Source organism: Girardinichthys multiradiatus, chromosome 22, assembly GCF_021462225.1.
Source record: "Girardinichthys multiradiatus isolate DD_20200921_A chromosome 22, DD_fGirMul_XY1, whole genome shotgun sequence".
NCBI classification, from domain to species: domain Eukaryota; kingdom Metazoa; phylum Chordata; class Actinopteri; order Cyprinodontiformes; family Goodeidae; genus Girardinichthys; species Girardinichthys multiradiatus.
The window spans coordinates 16,924,095-16,951,372 of NC_061814.1; the positions used below are offsets into that span (position 1 = coordinate 16,924,095).

The following is a 27,278-nucleotide window of genomic DNA, read 5'->3' on the forward strand; positions in this document are numbered from 1 at the left end:
TTCCGAACAGTTTAAATGTTATGCTATCACTTTTACCCTCACTACAGAAGTCAAATATCTAGGTGAGGTCTCCATGTCCCATTGCTCCTCGATTTGGGCTCCTTGTCCCTGATATACCACTAATAGCACCCTAAACGATACTCAAGCTCCTCTAGGTGCAATGTGCAATCCTTATTTTACAGTTCCGGATGTTATGCAACCTTGGCTCAGTCAGATTTTATGTGGCTCTGTGGAGTCTACATCTATGTATCACTTCCCATGGATTGGACTGGTAGATGTGCCCCGGTCCTGTTAACTGATCATTCTTATATAGTGTCAGCACATGCAGTAGAAACTATTCACAGATCAAAGACAGGCTGGATGCATGATCCAGTGTGGTGAACAGATGTTCCTGAAGACCATAACCATGGACCACAGGGCTGAAGGTTTTGCATGCTTTGCTTCCCTAGATGGGAGTGGGAAAGCGGGACCATGGTATGGGATTATGTTAAAGGACCTGGGCCTGATACTGATTGTGTAATTTCTGTTCTGTATTTTTACCTCCCACATTTTGCTATGCCTCGTTTGTGTGAATGCATGGGCCGTGAGTTCCTCTGTTTCATAGTATGTCCTCATCTCACAGCAACCTTATGACCCAGATGACAACCCGGCATTATGCGATGACTCAGGAGTTTAAGATGAGTGAATTCACTGTCAGCCTTATTATGAAAATCGAAAGAAGTGTAATGGGGTGATTTATCTGAAGATGTACAGTCAATTTCTGTGAACACTATTTGTACACATTTTTCTTAGATCACTAACCAGACTTTTGTTTTCTCTGGTTTCACTTGTACATGTAACCCTCCTGAGATGCCAATGAACGACCCAGATGGGCCATTGCAAAGAACAGCTGGGTGACGCGGATGCTTCCTCCCAATGTATTCATTGCATATGTACACAGGCGTCTGATCCGGGGGGGGGGGGTTCCAACCGCATGTGAAGGCATCTAACCACTCATCATTAATAAAAGAATCTTAAAAGAAGGAAAATGTTGGAGAAATGTGATTGTTATGATGTTAAGATCTTTTATTGTCATATACTTTGTAATTTTACAGCATTAAAGTTGCATTACTTTGTATACTAGCCTAACCTAGTATAACCTTATATACGGGAGTTTGCTTGCAGAAGCGTGTGGCCTTCAAGAGACTATCCAAAGAAGCAGACGCTCTGTGTTATCTGCTTAATGTCACCTCACCCAAGCTCAGAGAGAGTTCTTTGACTGTAGACTCTGGGAATACAAATATTGTGTGGACCTGGAGAGGACGACTTGCAGATAAATAGAGACACAATCTCTGCATTAGTTCAACTGGGGTGTAATTGGTGAGACTGTACATGCTATGTGCTGTCTGTTGAACTCCTTGCGCATATAAAATGGCCTGTGTGTATTCCAAGAAGTCAAGTGTTGTCTTTTCTATTTTAGTAAGTAAAGGTGAATATTAGAATTTTACCAACAATAATTAAAAGTGTAAGGGAGGCAACCACTGATAAATTAATGAACATCTATATTTGTTTTTTTATTGTTAATATTAATTGGCCAATTTGTAGCTCCACCAACACAGTAAACAAACTGTGTGCTCCTATGGTGCAGATACTGAACAGCTGCCCCATGTGCGCACTGATGGTGGATGGCATTCACCACTTTGGACACAGCTCTGCCCTTATGCGCAATAGCCTATAATTCAAAATTTTTATTAATGGCAAAGCAGAAGTAGTCTTTGCCTCACTGTGTCCATCCAGACCACAAAGATAAAGGCTCTGCTCACAGAACAACTTCAAACTCAGCCTTCTGCAAGGACAATTACGCACTCAAAGGTGCCCAGCAGCCAGCCAGTAGAAAACACACTTTTTCCTCATTAAAGTAGGGCGGTCTGCACCTCTTTTGCTCCTGTTATCCATTGCACACATAATCTATGAAAATCACGCACAACACGCCCACTTATTGCATATGCAATTCTTTTTGTACAAGCACTTTAGCGACCCCTATTTGGGATCTTTGAAGATCAGGGCCTTAATGTCTTATTCACAAATAAGTTCTTGCCAGTAACTGAGCATGTTAATGATTTATACAACTGGCACATGCAATTAAAAATGTGTTGGAATTTAAAACATTTATTCAAGTGTATTTTAGCTGTTAAATGTATGAAAGCTCAGAAATATTAATTAAAATCTACGTAAAAATAATATGTGCAAATCGTAAAATCCAAGTATTTGTTTTGTAGGTGTATCTCTAAGTTTGTCGGTCTAGTTTCCAGCTTCAGTTTCGTTCTGCATGATGGTGTGTATTTCATGTTTCTTCCATTAACCTAATGTTTTAGAATAAATTAATGTCAGATTAGGGGAAACTGTTCACTTTCTTATTTGCGGTCTATTCATTCACACATCAATTAAAATTAAAGCCAAATGAAAAGAGGGAAGATGCCTTTTTGGAGGTGTGTGTGTGCGTGTGCGCGCGCGCGCGCGCGTGCGTGCGTGTGTGTGTGTGTGTGTGTGTGTGTGTGTGTGTGTGTGTGTGTGTGTGTGTGTGTGTGTGTTAAAAAGCTGCAGATCCATCAGATCCCGCAGTCACCCTGTGAATAAAAAGAGTCCTATAATTACACTCATATAGTATGTGGATCTCTGAGCTCTGGGCGCCATACCGCACCATTAGTATCACAAATAAGTAATAATTTGCTAATGATAACATTATGTTGAGTCAGTTTAGGGCCAATTAAAGTGAGTGATATTTACATATGCCTAATGAATCACGGAGCTTGGCAGTTCGGGCGGCCTCTAATGAATATTCATCCAGGCATTTCTCCCCTGCGCGCAGCAGTTTATAAACTGAATTATGGCTGATTTGCCCTTTTAAAAGATGAACATGGGCGCATCTCCCACAAGGAGGCGGCGAACAATAACGTCTGATTGTAAAAATGTTTTACTGCGAAAGTGTCGGTGAGGAGACGGCAGCGGCGCGGCTGAAGAGGAGAGCAGCTTAGTCTGGGCCGGGTCCACCTTTAGGAGACTAACAACAATATTTACAGTGGGCATTCAGGGTGGTCCCTCATGAGAAAACTGCTCGGGATGTGTAATTGATTTGTTTTCACTAGTAGTTTAGAGCAGCCTTTAAACGCAGCAGCAGCCGGGGCCTCCTCCTCCTCCTCTGCACCACCATCGGTGATTTCTCCGGTAATTGCCCCCGCTGCGTGTCGGGGGCGGCTGTTGACCTCTCAGGTGCGGGATCAACAGGCGGCATCAGTTTGCATTCACAAGACGGGCTGCACGTTTATCATGCAAATAAGCATCTCTCTCTATAGCAGGTGTCAGCTCACTGAATCACTCACTCTGCGGCTGCGGCATCTTTACACTGGACCGTGGTCATCATCAAATCACAAAATGTAGCCGCGGAAACAGATGAATGCAGCTGCATGTCATGAAAAACAGACATCCACTCAAGAAAATATTTAAATACACAGATGCGTCTCAATTCAATAAAATATAATCGAACGTTTAATTTATTTCAATAACCTCATACAAAAAGGGAAACTCGTACTGTATAGATTCACTCCACACGGCGCTAATTTTCAAACGTTTTAACGATTATGGCTTACAGATAATGAAAACCCAAAGTTCAGTTTCACTGAAAAATTAAAACATTGACTCCTTTAGGAAAACAATAATCAATTTCATAAAAATGTTTTGATACAAAAATAATACAAACATGTTATGATTGGGAAGCCTGCTAGGTGACAACCATTGACACCCTTTACGTGGAGCAGGGTGCTTTATCTAAGCATATTGGTGAAAAGTTAAGTGGAAGGAAAAAATGTGGGAGGGTATCATTTGTAAATAATACTCTATGTGAAATTAAAACTTTCTGTGGAACTATATTTAGGACTATTATTTACTGTAAAACATAATAAAAACACACTTTTTGAATACAATTACTGAAATAAAAGATCTGTAGTGATATTCTAACTCAATTAGATGCACCTTTAAAATGCAAGATGTGTCTGAATATGTGCAAGTTTTAAAATTGAAAATAAATTTAAAAAAAATATTTTTTTATAAACACAAACATTATGGTGTGGCCATGCTCTGACTCGCACATTCATGAAGAAGACTGTTGTCCTGATAGTAAAGCATTAGCCCTTTCACAAAGAAGTTCTAGACAAAATTAAGGCTCTCCTTGCCTTTTGTGAAAGAATCAATGTGGTGAGCGGGGTTGAAGTCAACCCACCGCTGCACTGCATCAGCTGACATGTAGCCAATTTTGCAGGTTGAAGGACTGCTGTAGTGATGACACATAGTTTGCAGAATTTGAAAGAATGAACAAAATTTCCAAGAGAAGACTAAGAATGTGAGATGTCTATCATTTAAAGCATTTTAAGCATTTGCTTCATTAAGTTCGTCTGACAGGACTACTTTAAAAAAAGACAAATGGTTTGGGGAGACTTTAACGTCTGCACGACACCTCCTGTCATCCGGCACTGCAAGCTTTATTTTTTTTTAAATTCGCAGCTGTGGGGAATTTCTCTGGTTCCATTTGTGATTTATGAATGGCCAGAGAGAAGGGAGAGTTTGCTCATCTTTCCAGGTTAATAGCAGAAATGTTTGGTGAAAGAAGCCATGAACCTACCTAAGAAGGGTAAGCCACAGAAGGCTAAAACTATAGAAACTCACAGTGCTCTATCTTAGCATATTAATGGAAAGTTAAGTAAAGGGACAAATGCAGGCATATTTATCCAAATTACAAGACATAAATATCTTAAATACATAACTTTTTCTGTAATAAAGCTATGGTAATAAATTAGCTTGAATTTTCTAACCAAATTACTGAAATAAGTTATCTTTTTAGTGATATAATTTATAGAGATGCATTTGTGAAATATACATGCTTGTGTGAGTGAATAGACATTTGTATGTGACAATTCTAATATTTCATTAGACAAATTAGTAATATATATATAGGCTACTGTTGATGCAGAAATTTCATGCTGTAACAATGATATAGTTTATACAGTCAGACCGCTGACCTGACAGTTTTCCAGTAGAAAGTCACTGAGACCCTCTACAAGGAAGACAGGCTAAAAAAGGTCTGCTGGCTGTTCACAGAATACTGTATCTATGCATATTAATGGGAAATTAATGTAAAAAGGCCAAATAAAAGAAAAAAGTGTGGTAGAATATTCATAATAGTATAACTTATACTATTATATAAATGATGGGTTTTCATTAGCGGTAAGCCAGAATAAAACTTGAAAGAAAAAAAAACATTGGAAATATATCAGATGAATTAAACTGAATTACTAAAATAGATTACCTTTTTGACTGTATTCTAATTTATTGAGATGCAGCTGTAAAGAAAAAATGTATGAATGTTTCTGAATAAAGACATATATTAATGTGAAATTTCCATATCTACCGACAATGCAAAGCAGTTAGGACCGACATTACAGAAAACTATAAGAATTACATAACTTATATGTCTGCAATACTGAATGCAAATGTATCAGTTTTTAAAATTCAAATATATTATTGGTGATTAAAGCTGAAAACATCATGAAATGTGGACAAAAGAAGAATAATGCTATGTATATAATTTATTTTCAGCTTATGCAAATAAATAGGCTACCAGACTCCGCCCTAATGGGTAACTATTAATACATTTCCATAGGAACACAGCAAACAAATATGTGCAAACCGTCGTCAGGTATATAACTCATATACTAAATTTCAGGTTTATTTTGTAATTGCATACAAGAAAAAAAAGAAACCCTTAAGCTCTCAGACCTCTATCGTTCATCATCACTGTCATTAACTTTTCCTCAAACATATCTGCTGCCACCTTGTGGTTCAGTCTCTGAAGTACACCTGTCTCACATCAGGTGAACCCTTGAAAACTCCGATGAGAAAGAAGGAACCAGTGGTCCAGATTAAAGTATTAAAGCTGAAATGGGAGAGGTTCATTTTGCACCAAAATCACCTGACTGCCCTCCTTGGTTTTAACTTCTCCTTTTGTTTTCAGCAATGAGAGCCACATTTAAACCACAAATTAATCAAGTGCAGAACTGTAACTCCACCAAGAATTGTCAAGAGGCTCAAATAAACAGGAAACTGCATTTGTACAGAACTTCATGCTGAAACCACACAAACACTAATGTAGAAATTTGATGGGATGTTCTAACATGTTTTGTTTTACTGCTCTGTCAGATCAGTAAAACAATCTGGAAACAAAGGAAACATTTTGTTTGGTGTTTTTCATTGTTTGAATTGTGAGCATAGCTAAATCTCACACAAAAAGAATCTGTCACTGTCTTACTTAAATTTGAGTTAACATCTAAGTATATATATATATTCACTATATTTAGTGAGGTGTCCATACTGGTAAACAATTACTGCGTTGATTATTTAAAAATGTTTAACTAATGATTCATGAGTTCATGATACCATGAACTCTGAAAAGTTTCCCATGTCTCTTTGAAGAAAGCAGGACCAAAGCATCATTGATCCTCCACCGTACTTGAGCATGGGTGCTTTTCCATATATTAATGCTTGGTTTTACACCAAACCCATCTGGAGTGTTGGTCACTGAAAAGCTCACTCTTGGTCTGACCAAAGAGCACGGTTCAAGTTAAAGTCCTTGTAGCTTTTAGCTACCTTCAAGCATTTATTGGGAAGGGAAGACAGAAAATGTTTTGTTATGGCTTTTCTCTCATACAACCTGTCGGCATGCAAATACCATCTAATGATTGTTATGGAGACTTAGCGACCCCAAGAAGCCACTCTATAATGCAGTTCTCTAACTGTGAATTGAAGATTTTTTATAACTTCCTTTACCAGAGAAACATAAAGTGTTGGACTGCTAGTTAAAAGTTCCTGACCAATCAGATCAACTTAAACAAGTAAAGAATAAACAAAACAAGTAGAACAGCAATTATTTATTAGGAGGCCGTTTTTCCCCACTGAATAAATGTACCTAAAATTAAGATTGTCGTTTTTTCGTAAATCTTTATCGTAAAGTTTTTTGTTTTTTTTTCTCTTGCAATAAAAGAGTTTATATAAAGGGAGCAGCAGCCCCTAGGCTGTGGAGCATCTGTTTGCATTTGTTGCCTTGACCTGGCTGATGTGTATAAAAAGCTGGCAAAAACTTAATTTTGAACTGGCTTTTAGTTAGATATGGGTCAAACTTGGTGGTGGTGATGCATCTAGTGCTGCATAGTATATACTAGACCAGGACAATTTCCCTCAATTGACTGAACTATGAGATTTGACTGGTACCAGACAATCCTGAAGGAGAATGCCTCACCATCAGTTTGTGACTTATTGCTCTTTTTGCGTCAGTTGTGCTAATCCTGTTTTTAAAGCTAACTTTCATTGATCCTGTCTGTATTTTCTGTAACCTACAAGGCTTTGTGGAACACTTTGTAAATCCATGTCTGTAAAGAGGCTATATGTAAATAATATTGACCTACTTTTCTTTTACATATGTCTACATTGAAGGTGATAAGTGTGTAGTGCACTGTGTACTCAATTCTTCTCAGCTTTATGTGTAATAAGCTTTTATAAAGAACTAAATATGAATAATGGAGCCTAAAAAGACAACATACTATCTAAACCAGTTACTTTTTTGTCTCAAATTTCATGGGAATATAGAAAATATTCTGAAGTCAAACTGTAAATCCAAATAGAGGCCTGAATACGTAATCACTTGAAACATTATCCTGCTCAAAATAAATCTTTTCTCAGTACACAAAGCTGACATAGATGACTGACGCCTCTGGTAATTTTGCCAGATGAAGGTCAGGGAAAGGCAGCGTTCCACCACTGTCTATGTGAGTTAGGACCGTGTAGGTTTTGATCTCTGCTCCCCAGTCCAGCACAGAACTATGAATAACTCCCAGTCGGGCCTGTTCGTGATGTGCCGCTCCAAGCTCCCTGCCCAGGAAGATGTCTTGGATCTGAGGTGAGAAAGCTCTCAAAGAGCTTCTCATTGTCTCAGCAACAAGGTCCATATTAGTATCTTTGTCCCTGTTGGGTTTGTTTGAGTCAAATGGAAAGCTGTTAACTGTGTCTTGGTTAGCATTAGTGCTCTTGGCACAGTTTGTATCAGTGCAGAGATGAAACGGCCTCTCCGGCATGTTCACCACCGTCAGCCTCTCCAAGCGCTGCACTGCAAAATAACCCTCTTGAGGAAAGGAGGTTGCTCCCCTGGGCTCTCCTGTAGGTCCACAGTGGATGAGCGTGAGGTGTCTCACCTCTGAGTTGTTCAGCAGACGCATCACGGTGGATGGCGATGAGAACCAAACAGTTAAATGTTTTCTCTGGAAAACAGGAGTGGAGTGAGACAGGGGCCAGTGTGCAGTGGAGAGCGGGAAGTTCTTGCATCTGCAGTCGGACATTGAAGATGTGCTACATGGCTGGGCGTTCTGGCTCCAGGAGTAGTAGATAAAGTTGCCGTGGCTGATGTAAGCCAAAGGCAGGTCCGCCAGCAGAGCACAGAGCAGCAGATGGAGGACATGAGCAGAAGGACTGAAGGCAGGCATCATGTCAGGAGGGGAGTCTCAGGGAGAGGGCTGGGCCATGGGCTGCGATGGTCTGTTTGTACCTGAGCCGACAGAAAGGAGAAACATACTGAGTAAATGAAAGTAATAGATAAACACCTAATTTATGTATGTAAATAATCATACACAAGTTCACAGACAAGCAGCTGGAGCTCCTATAGTCATGCATTCAAATTTTTCCTTCTATTCATCAAACATGTTTAACTGTGTTCAGGGTTTGAGGCACGGTGAGCATTAATTGTTCATTGTTGTTGTCTCTCTGTCTTTGTTGGTGCCGTGCTCGCTTCCTGTTCCTTTCCCCCACAACTGTAAAAAACATATGGTCATCCTCCCCAAGTCTTCCTCCATAAAGTTCAGCTGTAGTCTGAACAACTTCCAGGTGACTGCTCAGAGGCAGTTGTTTAAGTTTATTTCTGTACAGAGTGCCTTAAATATGCATCTGACTTTTTCATGATCTTTAAAGGGAAACATTTCTCTCTCTCTGGTTTCTGAAGGCCTTTCAAAGTTTTTCTTGGGCTTTGGCTGCCGCTTTAATCCTTTTCAGTTTAGTGTTTGTTTTTGAATGTGGAATAATATTAAAGTCAACAAGCAAAAAAAAAAGGGGGCCTAAAATCTACCTTGGTAGCTAAATGGAATTCAAAAGGCATGTCTTAAAATAAATTTTTAAGAAAATCCTGCAAAGACCTTACACAGACCCTGAGAGACGTATCAGTTGTTTTTTCTGATAATGCTAAAGTTGATGTAGACATAATAGGGGCCGTTAAGAGCCTTAAAACCATTAAAGTACTTAAACATTAAATTATTAAAAGCAATCTTTTAAAAATCAATAAGTCAGTGGAATGAAGCTGTTAGATTTCATAATTTATTGTGGGTTGCCCTCTCTGAGGGTAAAATGTTCTAGCATACAGTTTAGCATGAAGCCCTCCATCTGTGCAGATGCAATCAGACCTTAAATACACCTATTGATTCTTGCAAATGTAATCTTCCTCTTTCCTCAGAAAACTGCCAATGTCATTTCAGGAAGTGGATTTTGAACCTGAAGCATGGTTCCTCCATGAAGCCACCTCTCCAACAGGGAAAAAGGTACCAGGTGTAGCTTCTTACATAAGGAACGTGTTTGGTTCGTAGGTGGTAGACAAATAGTATATCTTGCTCTGCTCACAGCTTTGAAAGAGTCTGCAATAAATTCAACTATGTCTCTTTTGGTAGATTTTTACCGAAGTACCTTTGGAGTGGAGTGACATTCATCAAAGCCTTGGGACCCTTTTTGTCTTCTGTCAGACTATTCTGGAAGGTTGTTGTTGGACATACATAATTACTTTGCCAAGGTTGGTATTTTATCTGTTTTTTCTTCCTATATGAAACCACTAAAGGAATTAAATTTTGATGTTCAACATAGTGGTAAGATGTTTGGTCTAGTTTCCTAGTTTCTAGAAAATAGTTTTTGTCATAAAACGTGTGGTGGTTATGGAGGACCCAAATGCAGGCAAAGGGAGGCAGAGGTGCAGCAAAAATGAATGAAATGTTGAATAATACGAAAAGAAACTTACAAAAACAATGTCCAAGACCCAAGATCCCAAAATGCAAACCGAAGATCATAAAACTGAATAAATAAAAAAAAGAAAAACAGGAGCATAGAGGGAAGACGATGAAGAATTACACCAGGCAGACGTGATCGAGCAGATGAACTAGCAGTGATTAATATACTACTACTATACTATATACAGAGAATTAATGAGTGGAACAAGAGAAATATCAGACTAATGAGCAGTTGGGATCAGCTGAGAGTGCAATCAGAGAAACCAACAAAGCCAACAGGACATTGGGAAACTCAGAAACATAAAAAACAAGAAGTAAACAGAACACAGAACAGAAAATGCAAGACCAACCAAAATAAAACAGAAAGCTACTAATAAGAAACCAAAGACAACTCTGAATGCTAGAAACCTAACTACCAAAGTATGATAAGGTCCACATAACAGTGTCTAGTTTCTTCTAGTTAGTCACCAGGGATGCACACATTTTAGAAAGGATTTAAGCCAAATCCACTCTTTTTTTTAACAGAAACTCTCTAAATACTTTGTTTCTTGGCTGAAACATTTTGTTCCCTCCCTAAATTTTTGGGTGGATTTCGGTCTGGAGACTGGCTAGGCCACTCTAGCCCCCTTAATGTAATTCTGCTTTAGCCACTCCTTGATTGTCTTGGCATGTTTTGCTAAACAATCCATCTAAGACCCATCTTTCTAAAAGAAGACAATTCTAATCCAACATTTTATGTTACATGGAGTCATCTGTTGGTTCCTTAATGTAGTGAAGTCATCCTGCACTTGTAGCAGACAAAACAGACCCAAAGCATAATATTTTCACCTCTGTTCTTGACCTTCGAGTCATACACAGCATTTATCTCCACTAAACACACCAGGTTGAGTTGGTTTTGGTCTTATCTCACTGCACTTTCTGTCATCCTTTTCTGAATCATTCAGATCAGTCTTTCTCTGGAGTAACATGAAGCAATGGAACATCACTAAACACAAGAAACAAAAAGAGTCAGCTGATGGGGCTAGTTTTTGACAGGAAACCGAATTCACAAAGTCATGTTCCCTTACATAACAGTTCTGGTACTGTCAACAGTAGTTCTGCTGAAGATGAAACATAGAAACCTATCAAACATTGAGTTTGACGTCAGAGATGCTTTAGTCTCTTTCACAATGACAAGCCACCTCTGGCTATTCAAAAGTTACAAGAAAAGATGGTGTTATCCCACACAGTACTGGGCTTTTGAAAAAGACGCCAACAGAGCGGACTGAAAGGAGGTGTGGTATGGGTTGACCTCAGCAATGCACATAAAATCTGTGTCTGAAGTCTCCCTATACCATAATGGTCAAGCAAAGTGTTTCAAATGAAATGTTATTATTTTTGCTCTTCTTGTCCAAAATTATACTGCTGCTGGCTGGTCGCACAAACTGCAAGTCATCACAACATCAGTCTAATGATCCACGAAGCAAGTTGCCCCTACACAAGTCAGCTGATGTGACTACTTCCTTGACCAGTCATGGGCATAACAGAGGAGGGCTGACCTCAACCTTCCAGCCTGGATCTGTGCATTAATCCCACCTTAAAATGTTTTGTGAAAGAGGCTTTTATCTACTTTAGGGCACAAAAAACCAGGAACAAGGAAAAACAGGTCAGTTCTCAGATTAATTCCTGCAAATTCAGGTGTATGATGTTAGAAGTACAACCAAAGTTTAACTTAGTGCTACAGTATTTAGCCAGAAGAAAACTTAATTTTGTAAACTTGAATGCTTTTGAATCATGCGTTTGTTTCATATTTTGTATTTCTGTTGTACAGCGTTGGTCATAGTTTCAGTAAGAGGAATCTTGGTTTAAGCTGCATAATATGTTCTTAAATAAATATTTCCCAGTTGTTTGACTTTTTTGCCAACAGCACAATCTGCATAAAATGGTTAAAACCAATTGCTCTAAATGTTGTCAGATTAATGCTCCAATAAGTGGCTGAATTAAAAATTTTGAATAGAAAAGTTGGACAATAAGGAGTGATGGTGGGTCCTGTAAACTGACCAGCTGAGAACCATTGGTGGAGCTGGTCACTGGGAAAACCAACATGGGCCCTTACATGTGGCATTTATGGCAGAGGGCTGCAAGATCTTAATCTTAACATCGCAGAGTGTTAGCATTGGTGTTCTTTGTCACTGGTGGTGGCACTGCTGCCTTGCAGCAAGAAGGTGTCGAGTTCAAATCCCACCTTGGGGTCTTCCTGCATGAAGTATGCATCCCCATCCATGTGTATTTTGTTCTAAGGCTGTTTGTCCTTTGTGCCTCTGTGTTGCCCTGTGATGGACTGGTGAGCTTTCCAGAGTGTACCCCACCCCCCTCACCCAGTGATCACTGCAGGTAAGCACCAAAACCACTCTCCTCCCCTCTTCTTTTTTAGAGTACCTAATTACCTAAAGAGCCATGTTTTTAGACTACGGTAGGAAGCTGGAGTATCCAGAGAGAACTCACACATGCACGGGAAGAACCTGCAAACTCCATGCAGTAAGACCCCAGGGCTGGAATCGAACCCAGGACCTCCTGGCTGAAACTCAACAGTGGTAACCACTGTACCTCTATATCTAGTTTGAGGTATGTACATATATAAGTCAGTAGGCTTTGAAAAACAGATAACATAAATAAATGATGTCCAGAGGTTAATGTATTTTAAATGATATAATCAAATAATATTCTATTCCTACACTGTAAGTCACATGTTAAGTAATGTTGAGGCTATACTAACTTACGTCATCTGTTTTCATTAGAGTATACTAAGACAGAGAACAGAAAAGAACAGCAAATTAAAATCAAATGAAGGAATTTAACGTAGGCTCGTTTTTATGGAGCCACCCACAGGTATAAATAAAAATGTGCATTTAGTGTGAGGCTGTGTTCAGTTATCCTACAATGAGAGGCTGTGTTATTGAATATGATTTAGAAATGAATTATTGTTGTCAGTCTGGTTTGAGATTAAGATTGTTTTTGCTCTTTACAGTGGCCTTTTCTTGGCAACTCCTTCCAAAGACATCTGTTCAGAACAACATTATGGATTTATGGTGTTTTATATCATCATACCTTCAGCCCCATTGGAGACAATGAACCAATGCCAGTTGTGTCACCGACAGATTGATTATGTCACTATTAGTCTGAGCAGCTGGAGCTGAAGGTCTCTGATGGTTGTTCATCAAGATACTAGTTAATGTGTGGTTCTGTCAAACACTTTTTTTTTATTCTTTCTCATTTCTTCTTAGTCCTCTACGTGTATTTTGTCAAACTACAAAAAGGACTTATAATTCATGAGTTTCTATCAATAATGGGTCTATCCACTCTTACATAAAGCCCAGATTTGTGGAGTACCCAACTAATTGTTGCCCCATCAACAGATTCTTCCACGAGCTCTTAATAACTGTATCGTTTTTGTGGCGCAGAACGTTCTCTCTGAATAATGAGAGCTCTATTTGTCTCTGATCAGAGTCTTCCTGGTGCATGAATTGTTCCACGTCAGGGTTTGGGTCTCTCTTCACAGTTTGGAGAAATTCCAACAAATTCAACTTTACAACTTGATGATGTAACAAAATTGGCTCAGGGAATGTTTTGACTCATCTGAACATATACAGAATTTCAAATAGTTGCCTACTTATTGTTCTACCATTGGATTTGCAGTAATGGGAATAAACAAGTTCCTCACCTTGTGGGACCACCTTTAGCAGAAAAAGACTTGAATAACATACGATTTACTATATTCTACTGCAATAACATATTTTGGCCCACTCTTTTAATCATTGCTTCAATTTATTAAGGATTGTGAGAATTTGTTTATGCGCAGCTTTTTTAAGGAACTCCACAGCAGATCTGTCAGGTAAAGCTGTGGACTTTACGTGGGCAATTGCAAGGCTTCAGACATTCTGCTAAAGATTTGTTGCTGTTTGTATGATTATTGTTCTGTTGCATGAGCCAGTTTGGTCCAATCATCATCTAGAGAGAGATGGTATTACACCTGAATTGACCTAAATGCGTTGGCTGATATGCTATCTCTGGACAGAGTGCTATACCCAAACATAATTACATTTGGTGTCATTGTTCAAGAACTCTTGTTGTTCATTTAGATGCAACATCACAAATCTAACATTTCTAAGAATGTTTCAGAGAAGATGTTTTCTATTGGCAGCCCTTCTATACTTGTTTGCTTTAAAATGTAGTGAATTGAACATTTCACAAACTGGGTGAGTCCTGTAGAGACTGACATGGAGCTCTTGGGTTTCATGCTATTTCTGAGTGCTTCACAGTCCGATGTTGTGGTGTCTAGGGGGGTCACTTTTGTTGAGCATTTGGGGGAAAAACTGTTTAGAGTTGGCATTATACGCCTTCCCATACAGATGTACCATAACAATGTAATTTCTCTTTGGCACTGTAAATGCTACAGACCGGCAAAGTCCCAAATCTTCTGCTTTTAGAGAAGTGGTTGTTTTTGCTGATGATTAGTTAACCTCTTAACCTTAAGGTTAACTTTAATAGGTTAACCTAATTTGCTTATCAGCAAATGTTACTGCTACTTTTCCTCCTAATTCCTATGAAAGCAGTAAGGGTGCACTTGGTCAGTCAGTCATTTTCTACCGCTTATTCCATAGTGGGTCGCGCAGGTGCTGGTGCCTATCTCCAGCAGTCTATAGGCAAGAGGCAGGGTTCACCCTGGACAGGTCACCAGTCCATCGCAGGGCAACACACAACCATGCACACACTCATTCATACACCTAAGGGCAATTTAGAGAGACCAATTAACCTAACTGGCATGTCTTTGGACTGTGGGAGGAAGCCAGAGTACCCAGTGAGAACCCACGCATGCACGGGGAGAACATGCAAACTCCATGCAGAAAGACCCCTGGCTGGGAATCAAACCCAGGACCTTCTTGCTGCAAGGCAACAGTGCTACCAACTGTGCCACCGTGCACCATGCACTTGGTTTACTATTTATTTATTTAGAGAACATGAGTTTCAGGTTGCTTCCTTTTGCTAATTTCACTACATTACTGATGACATAGACACAGAAATATACATTTAACTTCAATGCTTTTTCCTGACAAAAACACATATCCGCATTTTTAGAGGTTTTTCAACATAACTCGGTGTAAATCTAACCAGACTGCAGCTATTTCCCCATTTCATTTTTATTATCATTAAACATCTGACAAATCTGTCGATTAGCAGAGATATCATTGAGGAATGTTATTTTTTTAGTTAAGATCCTTCAAACCATTGCCTTGAAAAGAGAATGGCCTTACATGAAAATAAAAAACAAACTTTCTGTCTGTCCTGCTGTCTTGAAAATATCTGAGGTTGAACAATTGTTGCAGAGAAATGTAAAGTATCTGAACACTCACCGCAATCTGCTGCATTCCAAGAGTAACTTAATGTAATTTTAGCTTTTGGTGCCACAGCTGCTTTTACCTCCATTTAATTCAAAACAACTTGTCTTGAAACCCAACACAGAAAGATGCGACCTCCACACTTCCTGTGACATAAAAACAAATTTAATTAATTTTACCTTGGCTGACATTAGTACTCCTGACCTTTCTGAGATCAGGCCAACGTGGTGTGTGTGTGTGTAAGTGAAATTATTTATGTGTAAACAAAGAGCTCAGGGTGCGTTCATAAACCTCTTCCAGTTCAGGGCAGTTATCATAGGTTAGAGCTGTGTTCCTCAACATTGGAGTACAATGCTCTGAGGTCATTCCCACGAGTATTCTACATCCATCAAATATTTTCCTGCTACAGAATAAAGAAAGAGGATGTTGCATGGACAGCTGGTTTGGATCAAGATTTGTTTAAATTAGAAACAGACACAAAAGGTCAGTGATGGGTGTGTCCCCCTTGGACTACAGCAACAGGGATACATTGTTTGGCCCGACGAGCCCTTATTGAATTACGCGTACAAAAACACACAGTTGGAAAATTATACGTGTGTGGATCACTCTGAGATTCCAAAGAAAACACTGTTTTGAAATCTTGGCTGTTCTAAAGGTCTGGGTTGGTTTCCTGGGTTTGGCAGTGATATCAGAGCAGGGACATAATGCCGGGTCATATTTTGTAGACCGGACAGAGCTGAACACTACATTCCTCCACTGCCCTGGAGTTACAATAAACAAAGGAGAATTAGCAGTTACAGTTCTTTGAATTGCTTTCTTCCGCATTCATTACTGTCACACATTCAACTCTTTTTTTATAGTTAGTTCTACACAATCTAATGTCCGTAAAATAAACAAGAAGCTCTGATTCCTGAGGCTGGGTCAGTCCATCAGTTAAACATTTGGTTGCAGAGAAATTGTTTTCACCACTGACGGTTTAGTAAAATATAAAACAAGTTACATGACAATTTTTTATGTCAATATTCCCAGACTCAATTTTTTACATTCATTTGAAAATATAAACTACTTAAGTTCATCATGAATTTTTGGCAGATATCTTTTGGCAGATATGTCTTTTAAATATGGAACCTGGAAAAAATAGAGACAGAGACTAGGAAGGAAAGAAGGAAGGATAGACACAAGAAAGGGAGATGTAGGGCACAATGAAGGAAACACTGAAGGGGGTATGACACAGGAAACCGAAGGAAATAAATAAAAGGGGGAGAAGTAAGTCAAGAAAAGAAGAACACAAAGATGGACGGAAGGCCCCAACTAAGGAAGGAAAGAAGCAGAGACACAAAGATTTAAAGTAGGGATGGAAAGACACAAGTAAGGAAGGAAGGTTAGAAGAAAAGAGGAAAGGAAGCAAGCTCAAAAATTGAAGGAAGTACAAAAGGAATGTAATAAAGGTAGCAATACAAAACAAAAGAGAGGAAAGATAAAGAAAGAAAGAAAGAAGGAGGGACACAACCTTTAGACAATGAAATACCAAATAAAGTAATGAAACACTATATTTGTCTATATTTTTGTTTTCTTTTTCCACACTAAAAGACCTGGAAAACTCCACAATCAAATTCCATAATTTCCCAGAATATGTATGTAGGAGTCCTTTCCTCTATCTTACTAGTAAAACATAAACACCACTTGTAATATATTAGAATATATATGTTTATTGGTTCACGGTTGGACCCCGCCTCTCGTCTGAAGACCACCAGCTCCCCCATGACCCTCTACTGAAACAATGGGGTATAGAAAATGGATGGATGGATGGATGGATGGATGGATGGATGGATGGATAAACAAGTTAATAAATAGTGATTGGATAAAACAAATGTGTCTTATAGACCTAGGGGGAGAAGGTTAAATCATCAAAAAGTTAGTCTGATATTTTTTTCAGCATTTTGAACATTACAGTTAAACACCACATTATTTTTTAAATTTTGATCTTAATGAAAAAAAGTGCACAGTGCTTAGTTAGTGAAAGATTTTGTAAATTGGATAAGAACAACATCCATGTACAAAAACATACAATTCTGTCAAATCAAAGGTTTTCAGTTTCTAAAAGTATTCAAGTTCAATCTCAAATGTGCTCAAACTTGATTACACCACGTCATTATTTGTTATACAAAGATATCTCCAAAAATTGAATTGTTTGTTAACACTAAATATGCTATCAAAATCCGAGATACACACAAAATAAGTAAATATGTGCACTTTTTTACTTTGTAAATGTGTGAACTGATTTGTTAATTGTTGTTTATTTTTATTCTAATATTTAATGCTGAGGCCATGCCTCTAACATTACTTATTGAAACAGCTCTGTGTAAACTATGCTTAAAGTGTGCAAAAATAACACAACTAAAGAACTAAGCTATAATACCTTTCTATTCTATGCTTTCTATTTAAATATTTTTACAGTTTTATATTATTTAGTTTTTCAAAATTAACAGTTCCGACCCATATTTCTAAACTGCAAACTGAGACTGAACATTGTGAGCATGAGCTGACTCATATAAGTTGAAGGGACTTCACCAACTGCTGTCTGATTTATTTCCCCTTCAAGTTTTGATCAATTATTCATCATGTCTGAAAACACCAATGCAAAGTGTTTTTTGATCATATGCTCGCTGAGTCATAAAAATCTGTTGAACAGATTGTAGGTACAGTGTGAAGGGGCAAAATGACACAGGTACATTTCACAAATGAGAATATGTGTTTCACGGAGGCTCGTTTGTGTAACTTTTAAAAATAACCTTTAAGCAGGTATTGAAATAAGCCCACATTTCTGTAATAAAAGGGGTTTTTATGGGTCTGATACAGTATTCTAATCTTAAATATCGTGTTATCATTATGCTGTAAGGCTTAAATCAAAACATCTGTCTGTGTGTTGTTAATCTATATAATGTGTTTTACTCAGTATATTTAGAGAATGAAATAAACAAACTTCATCCATTTTCTATACCCACTTGTTCTGCACAGGGTCAGGGGGGAGCTGGCTGGTGCCTATCTCCTGCAGTTTACTGGCAGGAGGTGGGTTAAACACAGGACAAACAACCATTCACATCTAAGGGTAATTTAGAGAGACCAATTAGCCTAACAGTCATGTTTTTGGACTGTGGGAGGAAGCAAGTGTACACGGAGAGAACCCACACATGCACTGGGAGAACATGCAAACTACATGCAAAGAGACCCCTGCCTGGGAGTTGAACCTAGGATTTTTTTGCTGCAAGGCAACAGTGCTACCAACTGCACCACCGTGCAGGCCTAAATAAATGTCAATACTATGCTAATTTATTAAGATGCACCTGAATATAGCATTAACAAACTGTCCTGCAGAGAGAAGACGCATCATATTTATTGAGCCTAAAATACAACAACCTGAACAGAGAGAAAAGCCTGCAGCAGGAAAAAAATTCAGGCATTTATGTTTGCAGTTTTTGTTGTTTCTGCCTTGGCAATTGTTAGATAAACCTAGCATCAGTTATTTTAACTTTAGCTCCTGAAGTTAGAGGACTTGAATGGTGGAGCTGCTTTGACTGGTTTATCTTACAAAACATCGGTTTTTGGAGAATCAAGAACCAGATTCATTGGGGCCAGTTGGGGGATTCATGTTGGTGCCTTGGCACCTACCCCCTCCTCCCTCACATATGTAACAGCAGTAGGGTCTATGTTTGACTTAGTCCTGCATCTCAGTTTTAATGCCGTACAGACACTTAGGGCTTTGGGAGACTGCTGTCAACAAGCAGTGGAGTCTTGTATACCCCAGCCACAGCCCTAGTTTTAATGCACTTTAGACATACACATACACAGAGGGGTGACTGTGCTTGGGGGACTGATGGCTCCTGCCATCGAGCCTGTGATGGTTCGGTGGGGACTGGGGTGTGGCGATGGCCTGGGGGGCTCTGACGGTGCCATGGGGTGGGCACAGCATAGTGCTGCCCGCCTTAAGGGCCACAGGGGGCTGCGTTGGGCTCTGGTTGGTGTCCCTCTCTCCAGATCCCTCTGGGACAGGCCCCGCAGATACCCCTTTTTCACTAATGCGGTTCGGTGCCAAAACCGATTTGATACCAGTGACACGTCTTTTCACCAATAAAAAGAGGTTCCAGAGCACAAACTCTGGTTCAACTTGGTTCTTTTGTGCGAACCATAACATCATCCTTAGGCAGGTGGAAACATCAGACAATAGAAGCAACAAGCACGGAGGGGAGGACAAAGAATGTACCGTATAAACATTATTTATATTTGATATTTTTTTATGTGTATATAAAACACTAAACATACATTGTATAACTACTTGTTTCCATTACATTCACACATGCCCAACATATGCAAATGAAAACATTGTACATACCCTTGTTCTTCCACGGAGTCACCGTCTCCTTTTCTGTATTAAGTGTAGTTTATGGATGCTCTTTTTTTAGATTAAAAGCAACACTGTGAACAGTTCAGCAAGCTTCGCTGCCTCGATACCATGCTGTGTACTGCCAACTGTTGATGACCCATGCTTGTTTCCCAAAACTGGTGGAAACAGATGCTCGCCGGTGCTCAACAAAACACCAAAGTTCGAAGGAACACAAAGCAAACCAGTTCTTTCATTGGAAAAAAGCCAAGAGTGAAATATATTGTGCCCCTCCTACCTTGGTCTCTCCAGGTGCTGACTGCTGCGGTGAGCTGGTACCTGCGCGAGGTATAAGGCGCTCTGGAGGGCTGCTGCTGCTGTGCCTTTCTGGCAACCTACTGTGCTGGCGCACAAACACGCTTATTTCTACACATGTGCCTGCCTACTTTGATGCTGGATTGAATCTGGAATTAATAAAATTAATCACAGAATTAGGATACTCTCTTGAGAAATCTTTTTTGGAGAGCATGTGTGGCACATGTAGGCAACCATCTGCCCCATATGGTGATCCTGAAACAATGCAACAGGACACATAAAAAAAAAACAGACGTTGGATCTAAAAAGGTGCTACCTAATTGCGTAAGTGTCCATACTCTTGAAAAAATAGTTTGTTATATGCAGCTTTGATCAATTTTCAACATTAAAGGCATTTTCACACCAGGAGAGACCGGTGGACTTGCATGGGTGGGCAATGTTGACAAATTTCACACTATCGTTTAGTGTGGTTCACTTTCACACTGCAATTTTGAAACAGGACCAAACTGAATGGAAAATGGCATGCAGCAAGACCAGTTGCTGTTTTGGGAAGCTTTCACATGATGCTGCCCAGTTGGAGAAGCAGCTGATGCAGGTATCAGCATGTGGCTCTTTATGCATAAAATGAATACAGCAGCACCAAAAAACACAGTCGAGAGGGAGAGATAGGAATTCAAATTACATGCATTTCTTTAAGTTATACATACAGGAGTTGTCAAGTGTTTTGTCAGCTCCAGAGTTCTGATTAGCTTAGATACCTGTCCAAACCAAGCAGACTATCCGGGAAAATAAGCTTTAGCTTGTTAAATGTGGATCAAAATGCTATGAATCGAAAGTTCCCTTAAAACCAGTTTTGGTAGAGGTTATAAAGGATCAAAACGATATCATTGTACAAAGGTATCAGTCAGAAGAAGAATCCAGACTAGACAGATACCTGTACACATGCAGAATGTTTGTGTGTGAAACTGAAATTTGTAACTCTACGTTTGGCCTTCAAACTTAAAAAACCTGCACCAAAACAAAGGAAAGAGGACATCTAGCTATCACTAACATCTGCTATTTGGGACCATTATGGTTTCTTATAAAACTACATGGTCTCTAGGTTTAGTTCCCCCTTGAGTTTGTTTCTATTTTAGGTTTGATGTATTCTTCATTTTAGGTTAGTTTAGGCTAGGTTTTTAGGTTCACGCTGTTTGGACACAGCAGAACATCTGGCCAATAACCCCCAGGACTATGAATCTGTGCTGTTGGCACTTCATGAGGAGTTTCTAAGGGAGGGATTTTTCGACGCTCCAGCTACAGTCTCCGCTGGAGGTTCCCCAGCCTCATCCTTTCAAGCTCTAGTGCCAGTTCCACGTTCCTCCATGGACCTACTTTCCTGCAGCGTCTCAGGGCTCACCCACCGCTTCCCTGGACTCCGGCGGTTTACGCACCGCTTCCCAGAGTGATTGTGGGTTCAAGTCTCCTGCATCGCAGCCAGCTGTGAGGCTTCCAGAGCCCCGGCCGGCTGACAAGACTACTGAACCGCAGCTAGTAGTTCCCAAGTTTCGAAAAGGGTTCAAGGATGAAACGCCTCTCACCCAAGTTCCCGAGTTCCGAGAGGGGTTCAGGGATGAACCACATCCCATCCAAGTTCCCGAGTTCCAAGAGGGGTTCAGGGATGAACCGCCTCCATCCCGACTTCCCGAGTTTAATGAGGGGTTCGGGGAAGAACCACCTGTAGCTAAGCCCCAGCATGCTGTCAAGTCTCCAGAGCCCCAGCTTGCTGTCAAGTCTCCAGAGCCCCAGCCTGCTGTCAAGTCTCCAGAGTCCCAGCCTGCTGTCAAGCCTTCAGAACCTCACCCCGACTCTGAGACTTTTGACTTAAACCCAGACGTTGACCCTGACTCCAAGCCTGACCCCACTTCTTCAGACTCTCTGCCCGATTCCAGGCCAGACTCCAGGCCTCCTTAGTTCCTACTTGGTTCCAAGCCTCTTAGACCGTCCCGAGGGTCCTCTACTCGGCGTGGCCGACCTCCTGACCGAGGGTCCTCTACTCTGCTCTGCCCCCACCGGTCATCCAGGTTACTGCCTGATCGTCGTTGGTCTCCTGACAGACAGTTCCTTCGTCGCCGGCCTCTAGACCATCAGCTCCTTCGTTGCCGGCCTCCTGATCGCCTGCTCCTTCGTCGCCGGCCTCCTGATCGCCAGCTCCTTCGTCGCCGGCCTCCTGATCGCCTGCTTCCTGCTCCTTCGTCACCGGCCTCCCGATCGCCTGCTCCTTCGTCGCCGGCCTCCTGATCGCCTGCTCCTTCGTCGCCGGCCTCCTGATCCTTCGTCACCGGCCTCCTGATCCTTCGTCGCTGGCCTCCTGATTGCCTGCTCCTTCGTCGCCGGCCTCCTGATCCTTCGTCACTGGCCTCCTGATCCTTCGTCACTGGCCTCCTGATTGCCTGCTCCTTCGTCGCTGGTCTCCTGGTCTTTGGGGGGTTATGTCAGGATCTGCCATTTTGGTTTTGTGTTTGTTTACTTTTTCCAGTTAGGTCTTTTTTCTTGTGCTTCTGTTTAGTAGTTATGTTTGTTTCCCTTAGTTAGTAGCTCATTCTTCCTCGCTTAGTCGTTTCGCAGGTTAGTTATTTTAGTATAGTTTTTGGTTAGTTCCTCTGGTCTCACTTCTGTCTGCAGTCAGTTATATTGTTTCTTGTTTTCCTCCAGACTTGGTTATGTTATTTTGTTTAGGTTTCGGCAAGTTTCTTGTGTCCTGGTTTCACTCAATTACTATTTCTTGTGTTTTAATTTTAGGTTATTTATAGTTTTCCTTCAGTCTGTTTTTCCCCCTGAGTCTAGTTTTTCCTATGACCTCTTGGTTTAGTTCCCCTTTGAGTTTGTTTCTATTTTAGGTTTGATTTATTATCCTTTCTTGTTCTGAGATTTATTACTTTCAGAATTGTTTCAGTTATAGGTTCGTGTCTAGTTTGGTTTTTTCCCACGTCTGTGTTTCCCAGCTTCCAGCCCCCGTCAGTATCCATAGTAACCTAATTTCCCTCAGTTCCCTATACCTGGCTATCACACCTCTTATCACTCACTCTGATTAACCTCTCCTTCCCATTGTTTCACCATTCACCTTCCCTGTATATAAGCTTACCGGTTTCATTTGTTCCCCGTTGCCTCGTTCTGCCGGATACCTGCTATCGCCTGTCATGCTCCTGCTTTGTTCCAGAATCCATGTCAGTCTACTTCCTGTTCTGTTTCTGTAAGTTCTGTATGTCTTGTTTACTGCTTCCTGCACTACTGGCCGAGAATCCTGCGCTGTTCTAGCCTCATAGATAAATATGGATCAAAACCTCATGGCTCCCGAGTATCTCCCTGCAAGTTGGTCTGAGCCAAAAACACACCATGACGCTAGTCTCTTTGTTATTTCCAGTTTGTTCATATTTCAGTTTTTCAGTTTTGTAAGCCTTTTCTTAAAAAAACATGATAACCAACATGAGACTCCAATTCTCATCTCTGTGCTTGGGTCCAACTCAGCCACAGCAGTTCATGACAGAAGAGGGCTGTGGAGAAGAGATGCCCTCACAAGTCTGACAGATTTGGAAATCTTATGTAAGGCAGGTTTGGACTAATATTACCACATGTAGAAGTGGGAAGCTGACAGCCTCCTACCAAAGAAGACTGGATGCTGAGCTTTGCTATTGCAGCTTTTTGTTCCCTAATTATTTAATTTATTTTTAGGTAAATTCATACTGGATATATATCACATTAAAGCTTGTCAGTTTTTTTTTGTTTTTTTAATGCTACCAATTGGCATTTCAACGGGAATGTGTACACCTTGGAAAGCCCACATAGTAAGGGTCAGAATAACATTGTGGCTTACACTGAAAAACAACATCCACGTACATATACCTACATACACAATATAAGCTTTTCCTGGAGGGTGCAGGACTGGCTGATAAGTCCTGCATTCACCGCGAAACACACAAAATGTAACAGACATGAAAACTGCAATGCTAGGTTGAAGGTCATTAGTTTAAAACTCTCAGTTGTTTCCAGAACATTTCCAACATTCCCATTAAGACCCAGAAATCTGATAGGGACTTTTGATGTTTTGCTCAGAATGAATTTGTAAGAAAGCAACTAATCTGATTGCATGGACAGACTAACCCTTGTAAACATGAACCTTATATGTGTTATCCACTGAAGCTTCAGCATCAGGGGTGTAGAACTGTGATACTATCAAAGCCATTTGTATTACTGAAAGCATTTAAAGTGAAGAGCACCATCCAGTTATCAGAAAAAAAAAGACAAGCTGTAATTTGTTTTAAGATTCAGTTTTAAGATGAACTAAATCTAACAAAACAAAACAAACAAAACCCCCAAAGAAGTCTGTACCACAACACTTGGGTGGATCTGAGATGCAGGACAAGTTTTCACAAGTTTCCAACTTGTGAAAACAGAACAAGAGGCTCACATATGTAACTTTCGCAACACAACAGGAACCAAACAAACCCAGAAAACAGCTGATCCACCCTAAAAGCAGAACCACCTTAGATGAGACAAAAGAAGGAAACGTCGCCAAGAACGTATTTCTTTGCCTTTATTACCCATTTTAGTTGTGATTAAGTAACGTGATATTTTAACAGTAATGGAGCATTTCCATTGAGGTTTTAAATGCCTCAAACCAAACCTTATATGCTTTAAACATTTGAAGCTTGTGAAAACCATTCATCCATCTGTTTTCTATACCTTTTTAGGTTACACATCTTCCATACAGGGTTATCATCAGTGGTCTACTGGCGAGAGGCGGGGTACACCCTGGACAGGTCGCCAGTCCATCACAGGACAACGCACAGGACAAACAACCATGCACACACTCATTCATAGCTAGGGGCAATTTAGATAGGCCAATTAACCGAACAGTCCTGTTTTTTAGACTGTGGGAGGAAGCTGGAGTACCCTCGCATGCACGGGGAGAACACGCATGAAAGACACCAGGCTGGGATTTGAACGCAGGACCTTATCGCTGCAAGGCAACAGTGCTACCAACTGCAAAACCGTGCAGCCCACTTGTGAAAACATGAAAGAAATTCAATATATCAAGACCAATTTTTTTTTTTTTACAAATGTAAAGTTACAGGTTCTTGCTTTTTACTGTTGTTTGTTTGTTTGTTTGTTTGTTTGTTTTAACTAAGCAGACTAATACTGATGTCCTGTAAATTTCCTTCAGTACTGCTAAAAACATTTCAGACACTCATATTTACCACTTAATCTAAGCTATGCTTGGTTAATCTGTGTCTCAAAACAAACAACATCGTGTTTTTTCCATCATTTCATCATTATTGAGCTGAAGGCAAAGCAGACACTTTCAAGTACTTTTCATTCAATATTCCATCAGGTTGGACAGATAAAAAAAATACTAAAAACTTTTAAATCAGAAAATGTTCCTCATTTAAAGTAAAAAAAAGAAAAAAAAAGAAGGGAAGCTTGAGCATTCTAACAAGAAATGCACCGATCAGAGATTTTGGGACCGATTTACAATCGCCCATTTTGTAAAGTAGCAACCTGCTGATAGCAGCTTAAACCATCACAGACAGAAATAGATTTTCAAAATACCAAAACTGAGCAACTTTTATAGAATTCAGTTTTTGAAAGAACAGCCAGCAATATTTTTGCAGAAAATAGCTAACTGAATGTTCTTCCAGCACTAACAACTTCCACAGCGAAGAATGTTGTTGTTAGAGCAACCTGTTAGCACATATGGTGCTTTCACTGACCAGAAAAGAGACCATATCTTTTAGTTTGTGATTGCCTGGTCGATGATTGGAGACAGGTCAGGACCGGTCAGAGTTTTAACAGTTATTTTGAAATAAACATCAAAAATCTATAGAAAGACCCAAACTTCGCTGCTGAAAAAATGTAACGCACTAAACAGCAGGAAAGTCTGCGTGGTTATGAAATGAAAAAAAAAATTAAAACAATTTTAGAGAATTTAGAAAGTTCATACTACAATGCACTTTTCTTTCAAATCCCTTAATTTTCTGAACAATTTTTATTAGGAAAGATCATTAGAAATGCCGAGGAACGTTATCAAACCAGCTGACGCCCAGAAGGGTTAGTAAAATAGAAACCAAGTACCAACCTTAATGTTCTCCTCCCACTTGATGGAAATATGGATTTCCCCAGTCATAGTCATAAAATCTGGTACTGCAATCATTTTTAGGGAATGTCAGGGAATCACTGTGTTAGTTAGGAATAACATCTGTGCTGTCCTAACACTCCCAGTGTTCTTAAGTCTAATTACCACATAGCAAGAAAGACTCTGTAAGTACAGCATTTTAGCATTTTTCTCTCTGAACAGAAAGTCTGCATTACAAAAGCAGGAATGCTGTGTGCTGTAACATGACAACATACAGCAGGCTGGGCTTTGAATCCCTCCGCTATGTTTCAGCTGGACACAAACAAATACATCTTTACAATAAAACACATGGCAATAAATAAAACACTATTCGGACAACACGCTTCCCAAAGTCCCAGGTTTCCAGCTTACCTCAAATTCCTGGTGTGGAGGAGATAGGTGAATGCGTCTGTTGGACGCTGGAGTGGGCAGAAAAACTCATATCCAGATGACGTCAGGATGTGGGAAGGATTCCTGAAAGTAGGAATGGAGTTCACATTTTAAACGCTGTGTATAATAATATAATATTTGACATTAAATTTACACAAACTGCAATTAGGACTTTCCTAGATGAGCCTTATGCACATTTTTGTTAGGGTTACACGGTCTTTTACATTTTTTCGAAGTTTCAGTGTAGAAATGTGAGTTTTTTTTTTTTTTTTCTGTTGTGTTGAAGGTTAAACGGGTTTTTGAAACAGTTTTGAAACAGAAATTTACTTCAAAAATAGTTCCTGACTGCGGGGGAGTTGCTCCTTGGGGCCATATCTTCTGGAAGGACGGGTATTTTCCCGTTAAAGCAAAACGCTTTTGGTGCGTTCAAGTGCTTTCGGATACAGTCAGTAATTTTCTACCGCTTATTCCATAGTGGGTCGCGGGGGAGCTGGTGCCTATCTCCAGCAGTCTATGGGCGAGAGGCAGGGTACACCCTGGACAGGTCGCCA

The 27,278-nt window shown here is 40.0% G+C and overlaps 1 protein-coding gene across 2 annotated transcripts; it reads right to left on the reverse strand.

The window, feature by feature from the left end:
- Window positions 1-5,603: 5,603 nt before the first annotated feature.
- On the reverse strand, window positions 5,604-27,069 carry si:ch73-52p7.1 (uncharacterized protein LOC100321084 homolog). 2 transcript variants are annotated; one of them, XM_047352558.1, is made up of 3 exons: window positions 27,055-27,069; window positions 26,710-26,811; window positions 5,604-8,623 (listed from the first exon to the last, which is right to left on the reverse strand). In XM_047352558.1, the coding sequence occupies exon 3, from the start codon at window positions 8,562-8,564 to the stop codon at window positions 7,761-7,763; it is 804 nt and encodes a 267-aa protein (XP_047208514.1). In that variant the 5' UTR covers window positions 8,565-8,623; window positions 26,710-26,811; window positions 27,055-27,069; the 3' UTR covers window positions 5,604-7,760. The 2 variants fall into 2 exon arrangements, with proteins under 2 accessions (XP_047208514.1, XP_047208515.1); XM_047352559.1 differs by lacking the exons at window positions 26,710-26,811; window positions 27,055-27,069 and adding an exon at window positions 15,509-15,531.
- Between the last annotated feature and the right edge of the window lie 209 nt (window positions 27,070-27,278).